This window comes from Bubalus kerabau, chromosome 3 (assembly GCF_029407905.1).
Source record: "Bubalus kerabau isolate K-KA32 ecotype Philippines breed swamp buffalo chromosome 3, PCC_UOA_SB_1v2, whole genome shotgun sequence".
Lineage (NCBI taxonomy): Eukaryota > Metazoa > Chordata > Mammalia > Artiodactyla > Bovidae > Bubalus > Bubalus kerabau.
Genome location: NC_073626.1, coordinates 151999910 through 152017104, shown reverse-complemented (window position 1 = coordinate 152017104; position 17195 = coordinate 151999910). Strand labels below are relative to the sequence as shown.

The following is a 17195-nucleotide window of genomic DNA, read 5'->3' as shown; positions in this document are numbered from 1 at the left end:
CTGAGTACTGTTACAACTTTGGTGGGTATTTTTCTGGTTCGTCTTTTGTTCTTGTAAACATTTAAACACATACATGTATATATAAATAAATATGGTATGGTTTTGTGTTTGTATTTTATTTATATGGTACCATAGTATGGGCTTCCCTCATAGCTCAGTCGATAAAGAATCTGCCTGTAATGCAGGAGACTTGGGTTCAATCCCTGGGTCTGGAAGATCCCCCTGGAAAAGGAAATTGCAATCACTCCAGTATTCTTGCCTGAAGAATCCCATGGACAGAGGAGCCCATGGGCTACAGTCCATTGTATCACAAAAAGTTGGACACAACTGAGCGATTAAACCACCACCAACTGCACCATAGTATATATATTCTGCACCATTTTTTAACAAATTATTTTGTTTTTGAGGTTTGTCCATATTGATACATATATATCTAGGTCATTCATTTTTTAACTACTGTCTAGCATTCCATCATGTTTTAATGTCCATTCTCTTATTGTTAAATATGTAGGTTACTTTGAAAGAGTGGTTTTCTCATACAAACACTGATCTCTTGTGCACCTTTTCACATTATTGTCAAATTAGCATCAAATTGTGGTTCAGATAGATGTGAGAAGTCTTATTTACCCACATTCCCATGGTAAGTGATATTTTCAGACTTAAAACTCTCTTTTCAATTTGATTAGAAAACTCATCTCTTGCTTTATTTATATTTCCTTTATTACTGGTATGATTGAGTATGTTTAATGATCATTTGAATGTCATCATCTCTGAAGTATCTGACAGTTGTAACTTTTGCTTGTTTCTAGGAGTTCTTTATGTATTCTGGATATTAATCCTTTGTTGATATATGTTGCAAATATCTTTTCCTAATCTGTCACTTTTAACCCTCTGTATAGATTTTTATTCTAATTTCATAAACGTTTTGTGCCTTTTTTTTCCTTTTGATAATTCTTGTTAGTCTTTGCAGAGAATATGATTTTGGTTTTGTGTTTTTAAACAAGAATGAAGGATCGAGAGTTACAGCTAAGTCCAGGGACTTAGCTTATATGAATTTGGCTATTTAAATGGCTACTAACTGTCATGTGTTTTGAGACAGAAATTATAGTGTTATAGTTCCAAAGTATCTTCGAAAATGTGTGATTGTTAATGATATAAAATGTTTTCACTAACTCTTTAATCTTCATAATTTTTAAATTAAGTACTAAATTACCTTTTTTATGTCAGAATATGTAATTTTATACTTTTTACTTTGATAAAATAATATGAAATTTGTTTAATTATGGGATTAATCTTTAGTGTCATCTGTTATATCCCCCACTGTGTTTTCAGGCAGGAGTAAGAGCTTCTGTATTGATAACTGATGAGTATCCATTTGTGAAAAGAAAATAATGATTGCAGATTTTTTTAGAAAAAAAATTTTCACATTGTGGATCAGGCTAATTTTCACTACCATATTATTTTTTAGCACCTGTGAAATAATATACTTTTTCTTTTTTTTTGGCTGTGCCACGAGGCTTGCAGGATCTTAATTCCCTGAGCAGAGATTGAACCCAGGCCCTGGTGGTGAAAACACAAAGTTCTAACCACTGGACCACCAGGGAATTTCCAATTATATACTTTTTTGTTTGTGGTTCAGTTCTGTGTTTTAGTTATTAATACTGTTCAAATTGTGAAGTTTAAATTGAGAAATGAAAATTTTGAAGTTATATTTTATAAAAATTATATTTTTGTTTGGAAATGTGGGATCAAGTCACATTTTCAAGTACGAATCCCAGGATGGACTTTTTTTTTTTCTTTTGACTATCACTAATCATTGTCAAAAAAATGAAATCTTGAGATATAATTGCATTCATAAATATTTGTCTTTTATGTACTAGGTACAATACATCTTTCATTGAAGTTTTGGGTAGTAGGCCTAGAGTCAGAGTGAAGAATAAGCCTTATTAAATTCCTTATGAACTAGCAAAGAGCAGAGATAATGTTAGGAGTTGGCAAATTAAGGAAGAGTTTGGTTCCATTCACTTTTTAACCAGAGACATTGAAAGCGTTGCCCTTGGTAATAGTATAAGCATAAAACTTTTTTCTTGATATTTGATCTTTTATTTTTACGTTATTTTAGGTTTCCAGTAATTATCTGCAGGATTCGCCATGACCCCGGCTCTGAGGGAGGCAGCAACAAAGGGTATCTGCTTTTCATCTTTACCGAGTACCATGGAATCGGACAAGATGCTATGCATGGAAAGTCCAAGGACTGTAGATGAAAAGCTAAAAGGAGACACTTTCTCTCAGATGCTGGGATTTCCAACTCCTGAACCTACTCTTAACACTAATTTTGTGAATTTAAAACATTTTGGCTCCCCTCAGTCTTCAAAACATTACCAGACAGTTCTTTTAATGAGTTCTAACACTACGTTAAATAAATACAATGAGAATTATAAACAAAAGAAATTAGGGGAACCCAACTGCAATAAGCTGAAAAACATCCTGTGTAATGGCGGCAATATTCAGCTCAGTAAAATCTGTCATTCTCATTCTGAAGAGTTCATCAAAAAGGAACCTCTGTCAGATACCACAAGTCCATGCGTGACAGATGTACAAATTATTTTGGATTCAAATGTAACCAAAGACACTAATGTAGATAAAGTACAACTGAAAAACTGTAAATGGTACCGAAAGAATGCACTTTTGGATAAAGTTAGTGGTGGTGAGATTAAAAAGGGTTTATTGCACCATGCTCAAAACAAAATTGGACCTGACCACTCATATGTGCCTATTAGTTCCTCTGCTGCTGCGAAGGAGGAGGAAGTGAATGCTCGTTTACTTCAATGTGTAAGTAAACAGAAAATTTTACTTAGCCAGGCTAGAAGAACTCAGAAACATTTGCAGATGCTCCTGGCAAAACATGTTGTTAAGCACTATGGTCAACAAATGAAATTTTCTATGAAACATCAGCTCCCCAAAGTAAAGATTTTTCATGAACCTACCACAATTTTGGATAACAGTTTACCTAAATGCACTGAAATTAAGCCAGACATCAACATATTGACTGCAGAGACTAAATTGTGGAATGACACAAAAAATGGCTTTGCACGGTGTACAGCTGCAGAAATCCAAAGATTTGCACTGTCTGCTACAGGGCTGTTGTCTCATGTTGAAGAGGGTCTGGATTCTGACGCAACTGATAGCAGCTCTGATGACGATTTGGATGAGTATACCATTAGAAAAAATGTATCAGTGTAAGTGCAAAATTATTATTAGACCTTTTACTGTTCTGTGTATAGCAGCAACTTTTTCTTGATTTCAAAATATGTTAAAAGGAAAGCAATTTTCTAAAATCTTAATGCCATAATCTCTAAGTTATAAAACTTTGGTGAACTTTAAAAATGTTTCATTTGTTAAAAATGACTGTGTGAATATATACATACTATTTAAAAATAAGTTACCCAATTGCTCTATCTAGGAAAAACCCTTATAGGAATAATGAAAAATAATTAGCTGTAAGTATGTGTTTTTTCTGTTCTTCAATGGAATAGGATATGGACAGCTCTTAAAATTTTGCTCAAGTAACCTAGTCAAAATGTATGGTTCAAAAAATTTAAAGTCAGAATAGGGAGCCCTCATTGGCTTCAGGAGTCAGTTGGTAGTACATATAAGCTGACCTGCTACTTAGAAAAAATTTTAGCTATTTACAGACTCATATTCACAGCTGTCAGCTCTGGTCTTTACCAGCTTGGTCAATTTTTGCTAGATTAATCAAAACAAAATTATAGTGTCATCTATTAGATAACTATTCAGTGCTTCTTATTTGCTGGACCCTAGTTTGTAGGCAAAATATTCACAGCCTCGGTCCTCTTGGGAGTCTGCCACAAAGAGTGGTATCTACATATTTTATGAAACAAAACAAACTTAGAGAAAAGTAGTTTTACTCATCATACTATTTTAATACTCCAGAACAGCTCTGGTAGACGTTTCTGGGATGATGGATGTTTTATGTCTGTGTATCCTAGCCACTAGCCCCCTATGGCTATTGTGCACTTGAAATGCAGCCAGTACAACTGAAGAACTCAATTTTTAATTTTATTCAATTTGAATTAGTTTTATTTTAAACAGCTAGATATAGCTTTTAGTCTAGCTTTCATAGAACCTGTTAATGTGCCTAAATTGATGTAAAATACTGTGTGGTATTTGGGGAGGAAGAAGTTCATCATTTTTATCAAATTTTCAAAGATAAATAAGAATTATTAGAGAATTAGAAGCTGAATACATTAATGTGTGTGTGTGTGTGTGTGTGAGAGTCACTCAGTTGTGTTCGACTCTTTGCGACCCCATGGACTGTAGCCCTTCAGGCTCCTCTGTCCATGGGATTTTCCAGGCAAGAATACTGGAGTGGGTTGCCATTTCCTTCTCCAGGGGATCTTCCCGACTCAGAGATTGAACCTGGGTCTCCTGTATTGCAGGCAGATTTTTTACCATCTGAGCTACCAGGGAAGTGAATACATTAATCTTTACTAGTAAACAGAAAGTCAATGTATTAATTTTTCTAGCGAAGAGTAAAATATAAAACAAAGTGACCATTCCAGGCTTTTAGTGTTCTATTTTCATGATATTTGAAATGTATTTGAATGTGAGAGCTAATAGTTATTGAGGACATGTTTTTTTTAACTGGCATTGTGCTATTTACTTTACATTTGACATTATTATTTAATCCTTTCAACAACCATGGGAGGTAATTTTTGTTATCTTTATTTCACTTAATAAGTGACTTGCCTATGGTAAAAAAACCAATTAAGTGATGGAGTTAGGCTTCTTGCCCATGTATATGAAACTTTAAACCTCTGGACTTTCTATGGAACCATGCAGCTTTGTCAACATTATATCAGTGATGCTTATATTATTAAGCACACGTGTTCTGAAGAAAGCCCAAAAATTTATCAGATTTTCTATTTATAATGCTTTTGAACTAATTCAGTTTAATATTTAGTAGGTAAATGTAGATTATTTACTTTTTTTGTTTTTAATATTTTTGTTATTAATATTTAGTAAGTAAATATAGATTATTTACTTTGTTGTTAGAGGTAATGGGCAGGATTTTTTATTATTGAAACATAATTGATAGACAGTATTATGTTAGTTTCAGGTATGCTGTATAGTGATTTGACATTTACATACATTTTAAAGTGATCATCACAAAGTCTAGTAACCATCTGTCCACATACAAAGTTATTACAATATTACCAACCATATTCCTTGTGTATTACATCTCCATGCCTTATTTATTTTATAAATGGAGGTTAATCCCCTTCACTTCTTTACCCCACCACCCCACACCCTGCCCTTCTAGATTCCATATATGAAGTCATATGGTATTTGCCTGACTTACTTAGCGTAATACCCTCTAGATTTATCCATATTATTGCATATGGCAAGATTTAATTTTTTATGGTTGAATGATATACCATTGCATGTGTGTGTGTGTGTTTATGTATAAACCAACTTCTTTCCCCATTCACTTATGGCTGGATACTTAGGTTGCTTCCATATCTTGGCTATTGTAAACAATGCTTCAGTGAACATGTGGGTGCCTATATCTTTTTGAGTTAGTGTTTTGTTTTCTTTGGATAAATACCATGAAGTGGATTACTGGATCATATAGTAGTTCTATTTAATTTTTTGAGAAACCTCCATACTATTTTTCATAGTGGTTGCACGAATGTACGTTCTCACCAAGAGTGCACAGGGGTCCTTTTTCTTTGCATCCTTGTCAGCACTTGTTATTTCTTGTCTTTTTGATAATAACCATTCTAATGGTGTGAGGTGATAGCTCATGGTGGTTTTGATTTGCAGTTCTCTGATTTGCAGTGATGTTGAGCTCTTTTTGATGTACCTGTTGACCATCTATTTTGAAAAAATGTCTATTTAGATCCTCTGCTTATTTTTTAATCAAGTTTTTTGTTTTTGATGTTGAGTTGTATGAGTTCTTTGTATATTTTGCGTATTAACCCTTCATCAGATATATCATTTATAAATATGTTTCCCCATTCAGTATGCTGCCTTTTGATGTTTTGGTAGTTTCCTTTGCTAAACAACTTAATTTTAAGCAACTTAGGGCAAGTACTACTATTTTCTGTCATTGTATACCCAGTTCCTAGCATTGTCGACTTTTCAGTAGTTTTTTGGTGTTTGTTGAGTGAATGAATGAATTTTTCTGTATTTGTATATGTAGTTGTAAAGCTACAAAAATTGAGGTTAGCAATCTGTAAAATTTCTCTATGTTTTTTATCATTTCTCCTTCCATTCTGAAGTTTATCTTTACTTGATTTTTCCTCCTTTCTTCCTTGGTCTGTAGTAACAAACTAGTCACAAGGTGTATTTTATACAGTTTAGAACCAGCATAAGTGTGTGTTGAATGAATAAATGAAATATGCCAAAATGTGGACATTTAAATGTCATTATTCTAATATATAGCATTTTAATTTTGATAAGTAAAATTGATAAAACATTATATTTTCTTAAAATCTTAAATTATATAATTACAAGTGTCTTATTTATTTTTGATTTTTAGTTTCTAGTGTGTATAAGAAAAACAAATTCCTTTACTCCATCACTCTCATCAGGAAATTTACCTGTGAAGAGATATGATTGTTTTAGGAAATTGGAAAGTACTCATATTGCCCATTACCAGTTATTTTAAATATATATAATTCATAATGACATTACTGATATACTTTAATAAGACTAGTATGCATTGAACACTTTTTTAGAGTCAGTTTACTTTGAAAATCAAGATAGCAGGACTTTTTTGTAGGTTTGAGATATAATCCTATTTGAATGGAATCCCCCCTCCGTGTTCTGTTCCTTTGTGGACGGACCACAAATTCTGGATATACTGTGTTACAATCATGGCTTGCTCTGTGACTGAGCAATGGTTAGGTTATCCTTAACCCACTGAATCAGATTCCTCCTATTTTGGTGTACATTAAAGAGTTCTGGAGATGATTAGATGAAATAATAATGTACCTATATGTAATAAGGCACTGATTTGAGAGCCAATATAGAGTGTCTTATTAAGCGATTTATAGTTTTGAAAAACTGGAGCTTAATATCCCATGGGAAACTTGGGGAAACAGAGTAAAATACATACCTAAGTTAACCATTTGAGAGGCAAAGAAGCTGGAGTATTTATTTATACATGAAATGCATCAGTTACTGAGTTAAGACTATTCCTATTTGTGTTAATTCCAATTCCTTGGCAGTTCTGTTCTGAAAAAGCCTATAAAGAAATGCAAGTGCTGGCTTTTGGAAGTCAGGTCTGTGTATGTGAATTGGTAAGTTATGAAGTTATATGTGTGGGTCACAGACAGAATCTGCTGCAATTATGTTAGCTCTTATCTGGTGGTAAGGGCTTAGAGTTCTGGCTTTTTTTTCCTCCCTCTGGGAAATGATGGTTATTTACTTTCTTCCAAGATGGATGTGGGAAAACTCATAGATTTTTAACACAAACATGTTCTGATCCTCCAAGCTTGTAAGAAAAAAGAAAGAAACATGGTTTCCTGTCTTATTTGAGAAAATCTGCCAATATTTTTCAAATCAACCATCTTTTATGTTGGGAGAAAAATCTCTTAATTTTTCCAACTTAGTTTCCATATACTGAAATTTTCTTTGAATTGTTTACTTCAGTATGTAAATTGGCTCTCTTGATAAGGAAATTCTTTTAAACAAAATCAGATATTCACAAAGAAATAAAGAAGTATTGTTGATGCTTGCTTAAAAGCTGTGAGGTGAATCCAGATTGAAAGGAAAAAACAAAGTCGTTTCTTATAGACCTGCAGAAATTGAATACTCAGTTTTCTAAACATTTCCTATTTTGCCAGTAGAAAGGAAAAAAATCAGGTGATGAATGTTCCTTTGAGGAATTTAATAAATAGGAGTATGAACTCAGTGTGACATTCAGAGAGTAAAGAGATGAGTAATACTATATTAATGAATTGCAAATAAGAGTATTTAAAGTTTGTATAATATCACATTGACAAATTATTTTTTTATTTATCACCTTTTAAATTCTCCGTACTTTATAAATAGATGGGGAATGTCTGATTCTTTTTTGTTTTATTTTACTTGTATGAGAGACAGAAAAAGTTGAATGGAAGACTGTCCTAGAGAAATTGCAGTGATATTTGAGTGACAGCTTGTGATGAAAGGGAAGTAAAGAGCAGAAATCAAAAAATGTAATTGTGAAACATTATTAGTTACAAAATGGTAAATATTTTCATATTGTGGTATAGCACATTGTTGAGGAAAGTAATACTTCAGTTAAAATAAGCTCATTGGTTTGTATTATTTTTTAACTAATAAAATCTATTTTCAAGTAGTGTTAGGTTCACAGCAATATTGAGCAGAAAGCACAGAGAGTTCTGTGTGCTCCCTTCCCCCTACACACATACAACCTCCTCCCAGATTGACATCCCCCACTGTAGTGGTGCTGTTTGCTTCAACTGACATTCCCACCATAGCCATACTATTTGTTTCAGTCAGTGAACCTCCAAAGACACGTCAGTATTGCCCAAAGTCCACAGTTTAATATAGGGTTTACCCTTGGTGGTGTACATTCTATGGGTTTGGACAAAATTGTTAATGATACATATCCATCACTGTAGTATCACACAGAATGGTTTTACTACCCTCATAAATCCTCTTTGTTCTGTCTGTTCATCCTTTCTTCCCTCATAACCCCTGACAACCACTAATCTTACTACCTCCGTAGTTTTGCCTTTTTCAGAAAGTCATATAGTTGGAATGATATAGTTGGAAAGTCATATAGTTGGAACTGAGGATTCAATTTCTGTGGGTCTATAAGAAAGGCAGTGTGTAGCCTGTGCAGATTGGTTTTTTAGTACTAGGCACTGAAGTTTTTCCCGTATTTTCCTGGCTTGATAGCTCATTTCTTTCTAGCACTGAATAATATTCTACTGTCTGCATATAACCACAGTTTATTTAATCCATTCACTTGTTGAAAGATGTCTCAGTTGCTTCTAGGTTTTGGAAGTTATGAATAAAGCTGCTATAAACATCTGCATGCTGGTTTTTGTGTGGACATACATTTTCAGTTCATTTGGGTAGATGCCAAGGAGTCCAATTGCTGGATTATATGGTAAGAGTATGTTTAGTTTTGTAAACAAACTGCCAAACTGTTTGCCAAAGTAGCTGTAATACTTTGCATTCCAGCTCACAATGAATGAGAATTCCTATTGCTCCACATCTTTGCCAGCATTTGATGTTGTCAGTGTTTTGGATATTGGCTATTGTAATAGATGTGTAGTGGTCTATTATTGAGGTTTTAATTAGTAATTCCCAAGTGACATAGGATGTTGAATATCTTTTCATATGCCTACTTATATATATCTTCTTTGGTGATGTATCTATTCAAGTCTTTTGCCTACTTTTTAACTGCATTGACTTTTATGAGTTCTTCATATGTTTCAAATAACAGTCTTTTATTATATGTCTTTTGCAAGTGTTTTCTCCCAGTCTATGGCTTGTTTTCTCATTCTCTTTCAAGTGTCTTTTACAGAGGAGTTTTTAACTTTAATGAAGTCTAGCTCATCAATTATTTCTTTCATGGATCATGCCTTTGATGTTGTGTCTAAAGTGTCATCACCATATGCAAAGTCATCTAGATTTTCTCCTATGTTATCTTCTTGGAATTTTATAGTTTGTGTTTTATATTTATGATCAATTTTGAGTTAATTCTTGGAAAGAGTATAAGGTGCATGTCTAGATTCATTTTTTTTCCATGTGAAATGTCTAGGTTTTCCAACACTATATATTGAAAAGATTGCTCTTTCTCTGCTATGTTGCCTTCACTTCTTGTCAAAGATCAGTTGACTGTATTTATGTGGATTTATTTGGGGGCTCTGTATCAGGTTCTGTTAATCTATTTATCTGTTCTTTTGCTAAAACCACACTGTCTTGATTACTGTAGCTTATATTAAGTCTTGAATATGGATTATTTCAGTCCTCTGACTTAGCTCTTCTCCTTTAATATTGTGTTGGCTATCTTGGGTCTTTTGCCTCTCTATATAAACTTTAGAATCATTTTATTCATTTCCACAAAACAGCTTGGTGGGATTTTGATTAGGATTGCATGGAATCTATAGAGCAAGTTGGGAAAAAACTGGCATATTAAAAATATTGATTCTTCCTATCATTGAATATGGAATATCTCTCTAGTTTTTTAGTTCTTTTTTCATAACTTTAATCATAGTTTTGTTGTATTTCCTCATGTAGATCATATATACTTTTTGTAAGATTTATACTTAAGAACACACTGGTCATAGCAAACACCCTCTTCCAACAAAACAAGAGAAGACTCTACACATGGACATCACCAGATGGCCAACACCGAAATCAGATTGATTATATTCTTTGCAGCCAGAGATGGAGAAGCTCTATACAGTCAGCAAAAACAAGACTGGGAGCTGACTGTGGCTCAGATCATAAACTCCTTATTGACAAATTCAGACTTAAATTGAAGAAAGTGGGGAAAACCACTAGACCATTCAGGTATGACCTAAATCAAATCCCTTTTGATTATATAGTGGAAGTGAGAAATAGATTTAAGGGACTAGATCTGATAGACAGAGTGCATGATGAACTATGGATGGAAGTTTGTGACATTGTACAGGAGACAGGGATCAAGACCATCCCCAAGAAAAAGAAATGCAAAAAAGAAAAATGACTGTCTGGGGAGGCCTTACAAATAGCTGTGAAAAGAAGAGAAGCCAAAAGCAAAGGAGAAAAGGAAAGATATACCCATTTGAATGCAGAGTTCAAAAGAATAGCAAGCAGAGATAAGAAAGCCTTCCTCAGTGATCAGTGCAAAGAAATAGAGGAAAACAATAAAATGAGAAAGACTAGAGATCTCTTCAAGAAAATTAGAGATACCAAGGGAACATTTCATGCACAGATGAGCTCAACAAAGGACAGAAATGGTATGGACCTAACAGAAGAATAAGATATTAAGAAGAGATGGCAAGAATACACAGAAGAACTGTACAAAAAAGATCTTCATGACCAGGATAATCACAATGGTGTGATCACTCACCTAGAGCCAGACATCCTGGAATGTGAAGTCAAGTGGGCCTTAGAAAGCATCACTATGAATGAAGCTAGTGGAGGTGATGGAATTCCAGTTGAGCTCTTTCAAATCCTGAAAGATGATGCTGTGAAAGTGCTGCACTCAGTATGCCAGCAAATTTGGAAACCTCAGCAGTGACCACAGGACTGGAAAGGTCAGTTTTGATTCCAATCCCAAAGAAAGGCAATGCCAAAGAATGCTCAAACTACCGCACAATTTCACTCATCTCACATGCTAATAAAGTAATGCTTAAAATTCTCCAAGCCAGGTTTCAACAATACGTGAACTGTGAAAATCCAGATGTTCAAGCTGGTTTTAGAAAAGGCAGAGGAACCAGAAATCAAATTGCCAACATCCACTGGATCATGGAAAAAGGAAGAGAGTTCCAGAAAAACATCTACTTCTGCTTTATTGACTATGCCAAAGCCTTTGACTATGTGGATCACAACAAACTGTGGAAAATTCTGAAAGAGATGGGAATACCAGACCACCTGACCTGCCCCTTGAGAAACCTATATGTAGGTCAAGAAGCAACAGTTAGAACTGGACATGGAATAACAGACTGGTTCCAAATAGGAAAAGGAGTACGTCAAGGCTGTATATTGTCACCCTGCTTATTTAACTTATATGTAGAGTACATCATGAGAAACGCTGGGCTGGATGAAGCACAAGCTGGAATCAAGATTGCCGGGAGAAATATCAATAACCTCCGATATGCAGATGACACCACCCTTATGGCAGAAAGCAAAGAAAAACTAAAGATCTTCTTGATGAAAGTGAAAGAGGAGAATGAAAAAGTTGGCTTAAAGCTCAACATTCAGAAAACTAAGATCATGGTATCCAGTCCCATCACTTCGTGGGAAATAGATGGGGAAACAGTGGAAACAGTGGCTGAGTATTTTTTGGGGCTCCAAAATCACTGCTGATGGTGATTGCAGCCATGAAATTAAAAGACACTTACTCCTTGGAAGGAAAGTTATGACCAACCTAGAGAGCTTATTAAAAAACAGAGACATTACTTTGCCAACAAAGGTCTGTCTAGTCAAGGCTATGGTTTTTTCCTGTAGTTATGTATGGATGTGAGAGTTGGACTGTAAATAAAGCTGAGTGCCAAAGAATTGATGCTTTTGAACTATGGTGTTGTAGATGACTCTTGAGAGTCCCTTGGACTACAAGCAATCCACCCAGTCCATCCTAAAGGAGATCAGTGCTGGGTGTTCACTGGAAGGACTGATGTTGAAGATGGAACTCCAATAGTTTGGCCACCTGATGCAAAGAGCTGACTCATTTGAAAATACCCTGATGCTGGGAAAGATTGAAGTCAGGAGGAGAAGGAGATGACAGAGGATGAGATGGTTGGATGCCATCACTGACTCAGTGGACATGAGTTTGGGTAAACTCTGGGAGTTGGTGATGGACAGGGAAGCCTGGCATGCTGCAGTCTGTGGGGTCACAAAGAGTCGGACATGACTGAGAGACTAAACTGAACTGAACTGTTTTCATTTTTAGAGGTGCTAATGTAATAGTAATGTGTTTTTAATTCAAATTCTGCCTCTTCATTGCTAGTATATGAGATAACAGTTGACTTTTTATATCAACTTTGTATCCTGCAAACTTGTTATAATTGCGTATTAGTTGTAGACTTTTAAAACATGATTCTTTTGGATTTTTCCCGTAGATAACCATGTCATCTGTGAACAGAGAGTTTTATTTCTTCCTTACAAACCTATGTATCTTTTATTTCCTTATTTTATTGCATTAGCTATAATTTCCAGTACCCAATCCAATATTGAGAAGGAGGGATGAGGGAATATCTTGTCTTGTTTCAGATCTTAATGGGAAAGGTTCTCATGTCTTATAATTTAGTATGATGTAGCTGTAGTTTTTTGGTAGACAATTTTAATCAAGAGAAGAAATTCCCTCTATTCCTAGTTTACTTTGAGTTTTCGTTGTTTTTATTGTACTTTCTGAAATGCTATTTGTGCAGCTATTGATATGTTCCTGTGATTGTTTTCTTTTTGATGTGATATGATATAATGATGTGATAATGATATAATCATGTTGATGTGATGGATCACATTAATTGATTTTGAATTTGAACCAGTTTTGCATACTGGAATAAATCCCACTTGGTTATGGTATTTAAGTCTTTTTATACATTGTTAAATTCAATTTACTAATATTTTGAGGTTCTTTGTGTTTATTTTCATGAGATTGTAGACGTCTTGTAATAACTTTATCTGGTTTTAGGATAATGCTTGCTTCATAGATGAGTTAGGAAATAGTTCCTCTGCTTCTATCTTCTGAAATAATTTCAAGAGAATTGGTAAAATTTCTTTAAATTTTTGGTAGAAATTGTCAGTGAACTCATTTGGACGTGGCGGTTTCTGCTTTGGGCAGTTATTAATTATTGATTTAATTTCTTTAATAGATACAGTCCCATTCATATTGTTTATTTCTTCTTTTTTGCAATTTGGCAGATTGTACTTTTCAAGGAATTGGCCCATTTTCTCTAGGTTATCAAATTAGTGGAGTTAGATTTTGTGTTTTCAGTCTCATTTGATTTCTGCTCTGATTTTTATTATTCCTTGTACTTACTTTGGATTTAATTTGCTCTTCCTTTTCTAGTTTCCTAAAGTGGAGCTTAGACGGTTGATTTTTAGATCTCCCTTTTTTCCAATATGTGAATTTAATGCTGTAAATTCTGTTTTTCTCTTATGCTATTCACTGTAAGCACTGTTTCCACTGTATCCCACAATGTTTTTGCTTTTCTTTAATTTTTATTTGGAGAAGGCAGTGGCACCCCACTCCAGTACTCTTGCCTGGAAAATCCCATGGACGGAGGAGCCTTAATTTTTAATTACAAAAGTGATAATATCCCACAAATTTTGATGACTTGTATTTGCATTTTCAGTTTGTTCATAGCATTTTAAAATTTCTAATGAGGTTTCTTCTTTGTTCACATGTTAATTAGAAGTGTGTTGTTTAATCTCCAAGTATTTTGAGATTTTCCAGTTAACCTTTCTGTTAATGATTTCTAATTTAATTCCTTTGTGGCCTAAGAGCAGACATTATATAATTTCTGTTTTTTTTAACTTGTTAAAGTGTGTTTTATGACCCAGAATGTGATCTCTTTTGGTGAATATTTAATGTTAGCTTGAGAAGAATGTGTAATCTGCTATTGTTGGATGAAGTAGGATATAGATATCAATTATATCCATCTATTAGTAATTACTGGTGCTGTTGAGTTCACCTCTGTCTTTACTGATTTTCTGCCTGTTGAATCTATGCATTTCTGATAGAGGGAATGTTAAAGTCTCTGATTATAGTAGTGGATTTATCTATTTCTTCTTGCAATCGTCCGTCAGTTTTGCCTCACATAGTTTGATATGGGTTTGTTGTTCTTGTTAGCATTGAATATGCATTGAGGATTGTTACCTTCTCAAGGTATTATTATTATCTAATACCCCTCTTTATTGATGATAACATTCTTGCTGTGAAGTTTGTCCTGTCTGAAATTAACATAGCTACTCCCACTTTCTTTTTTTTTATATATTTATTTATGATATTTACTTATTTTGGCTGCACTGGGTCTTTGTTGCTGCCCTTGGGCATTCCTCTAGTTGCCGTGAGCGAGGGTTACTGTCTGTTTGTGGTGCGTGGGTTTCTCATTGTGGTGGCTTCTCTTGTTGTAGAGAGCAAGCTCAGTAGTTGTGGCCCACGGACTTAGTTGCCCTGCAGCATATGATATCTTCTCGAAACGGGGATCAAACCTTTGTCCCCTACATTGGCAGGCGGACTCCCAACCACTGAATCACCAAGGAAGTCCCTCCAACTTTCTTTTGTTTAGTGTTAGCATAGCCTAACTTTCTCTCTCTCTTCAGTTTAGGTTTTTGTTTTGTTTTGTTTTTTTAGTATCAGATCAGATCAGTCGCTCAGTCGTGTCCGACTCTTTGCCGCCCCATGAATCGCAGCACGCCAGGCCTCCCTGTCCATCACCAACTCCCGGAGTTCATTCAGACTCACGTCCATCGAGTCAGTGATGCCATCCAGCCATCTCATCCTCTGTCGTCCCTTTCTCCTCCTGTCCCCAATCCCTCCCAGCATCAGAGTCTTTTCCAATGGGTCAACTCTTCACATGAGGTGGCCAAAGTACTGGAGTTTCAGCTTTAGCATCATTCCTTCCAAAGAAATCCCAGGGCTGATCTCCTTCAGAATGCACTGGTTGGATCTCCTTGCAGTCCAAGGGACTCTCAAGAGTCTTCTCCAACACTACAGTTCAAAAGCATCAATTCTTCAGTGCTCAGCCTTCTTCACAGTCCAACTCTCACATCCATACATGACCACAGGAAAAACCATAGCCTTGACTAGACGGACCTTTGTCGGCAAAGTAATGTCTCTGCTTTTGAATATGCCATCTAGGTTGGTCATAACTTTCCTTCCAAGGAGTAAGCGTCTTTTAATTTCATGGCTGCAGTCACCATCTGTAGTGATTTTGGAGCCCAGAAAAATAAAGCCTGACACTGTTTCCACTCTTTCCCCATCTATTTCCCATGAAGTGGTGGGACCGGATGCCATGATCTTCGTTTTCTGAATGTTGAGCTTTACTCCAACTTTTTCACTCTCCTCTTTCACTTTCATCAAGAAGATCTTTAGTTCTTCTTTGCTTTCTGCCATAAGGGTGGTGTCATCTGCATATCTGAGGTTATTGATATTTCTCCCGGCAATCTTGATTCCAGCTTGTGTTTCTTCCAGTCCAGCGTTTCTCATGATGTACTCTGCATATAAGTTAAATAAATAGGGTGACAATATACAGCCTTGACAAACTCCTTTTCCTATTTGGAACCAGTCTGTTTTTTTTTAGTATAGCAGTTATTTATTAGTGAGATTAGTGATTACAATTCTCCCTTGGACCTGTTGGCCTTACACACACACACACACACACACACACACACATACAGACAAAAACCTTCTTTAAAAATTGAATTATAGTTAATTTACAATGTTGTGTTACTTTCAAGTGTGCATATATATGTCAAGTGTGTATATATATATATATAAAAGATTATTTTCCATTATAGGTTGTTATATAGGAATGTTATAGATTGTACCTTGAAAGGTACAGTCTACCAAATTGCAAACAAGAAGGAATAAGCAATCTTAATAGGACTGTTAATATATTGTTAACTTAAGATACTCAATATAGTTCCCTGTGCTATGCAGTAGGTCCTTGTTGTTTACCCATGCAGTAGCAGAGAGTCAGACACAACTGAGCAACTAACCTGAGTGTATATATGTTAATCCCAAACTCCCAGTTATCTCCCTGCCCCACTGCTATTCCATTTGGTAACCATAATATTGTTTTCTGTATAAGTCTATTTCTGTTTTGTAAATAAGTTCATTTGTATTGTATTTTAAGGTTCCACATATAAGTGCTATCCTATGATATTTGTCTTGCTTTGTCTGACTTCATTTAATATGATAATCTCTAGGTCCATCCTTGTTGCTGCAGATAGCATTATTTTATTCTTTTTATGATTAGGTAATATTCTGTTGTTTGTGTGTATTTTATTCTTTTTATGATTGGGTAATATTCTGTTGTTTGTGTTGTGTGTGTGGGGGGGTCTTATTTATTCATTAATCTGTTGATGTTACTTCCATATCTTAGCTATTTTAAATAGTGCTGCTATGAATACTGGGTGCATATATCTTTTCAAATGAAAACTTTCTCTGCATATATGCCCAGGAGTGAAATTTCAGGATCAAATGGTAGCTCTATTTTTAGTTTTTAAGGATCTTACATACTGTCCTCCATAGTGACTGCCCCAATTTATATTCCCACCAACCATGTAGAAGACTTCCTGTTTCTCCACACCCTCTCCAGTGTTTATTATTCATAGACTTTTTAATGATGGCCATTCTGATCGGTGTGAGGTGACACCTCATTGTAATTTTGATTTGCATTTCTTTAATTAGTGATATTAAGCATCAGTTCGTATGCCAGTTAGCAGGCACATTTGTGTGTCTTATTTGGGGCTTCCCTGGTAGCTCAGTGGTA

At 35.0% G+C, this 17195-nt stretch overlaps 1 protein-coding gene across 8 annotated transcripts in view; it reads left to right on the top strand.

Annotated features, from left to right (window-relative positions):
* KANSL1L (KAT8 regulatory NSL complex subunit 1 like) overlaps nucleotides 1-17195 on the top strand; it is a 126914-nt gene that overhangs the window by 20419 nt on the left and 89300 nt on the right. For all 8 annotated transcript variants that reach the window (XM_055573334.1, XM_055573333.1, XM_055573330.1 and 5 more), the window contains exon 2: nucleotides 2123-3239. In XM_055573334.1, coding sequence (XP_055429309.1) covers nucleotides 2152-3239 — 1088 coding nt within the window. In that variant the 5' untranslated portion in view covers nucleotides 2123-2151. The remainder of the gene's footprint in view (nucleotides 1-2122; nucleotides 3240-17195) is intronic.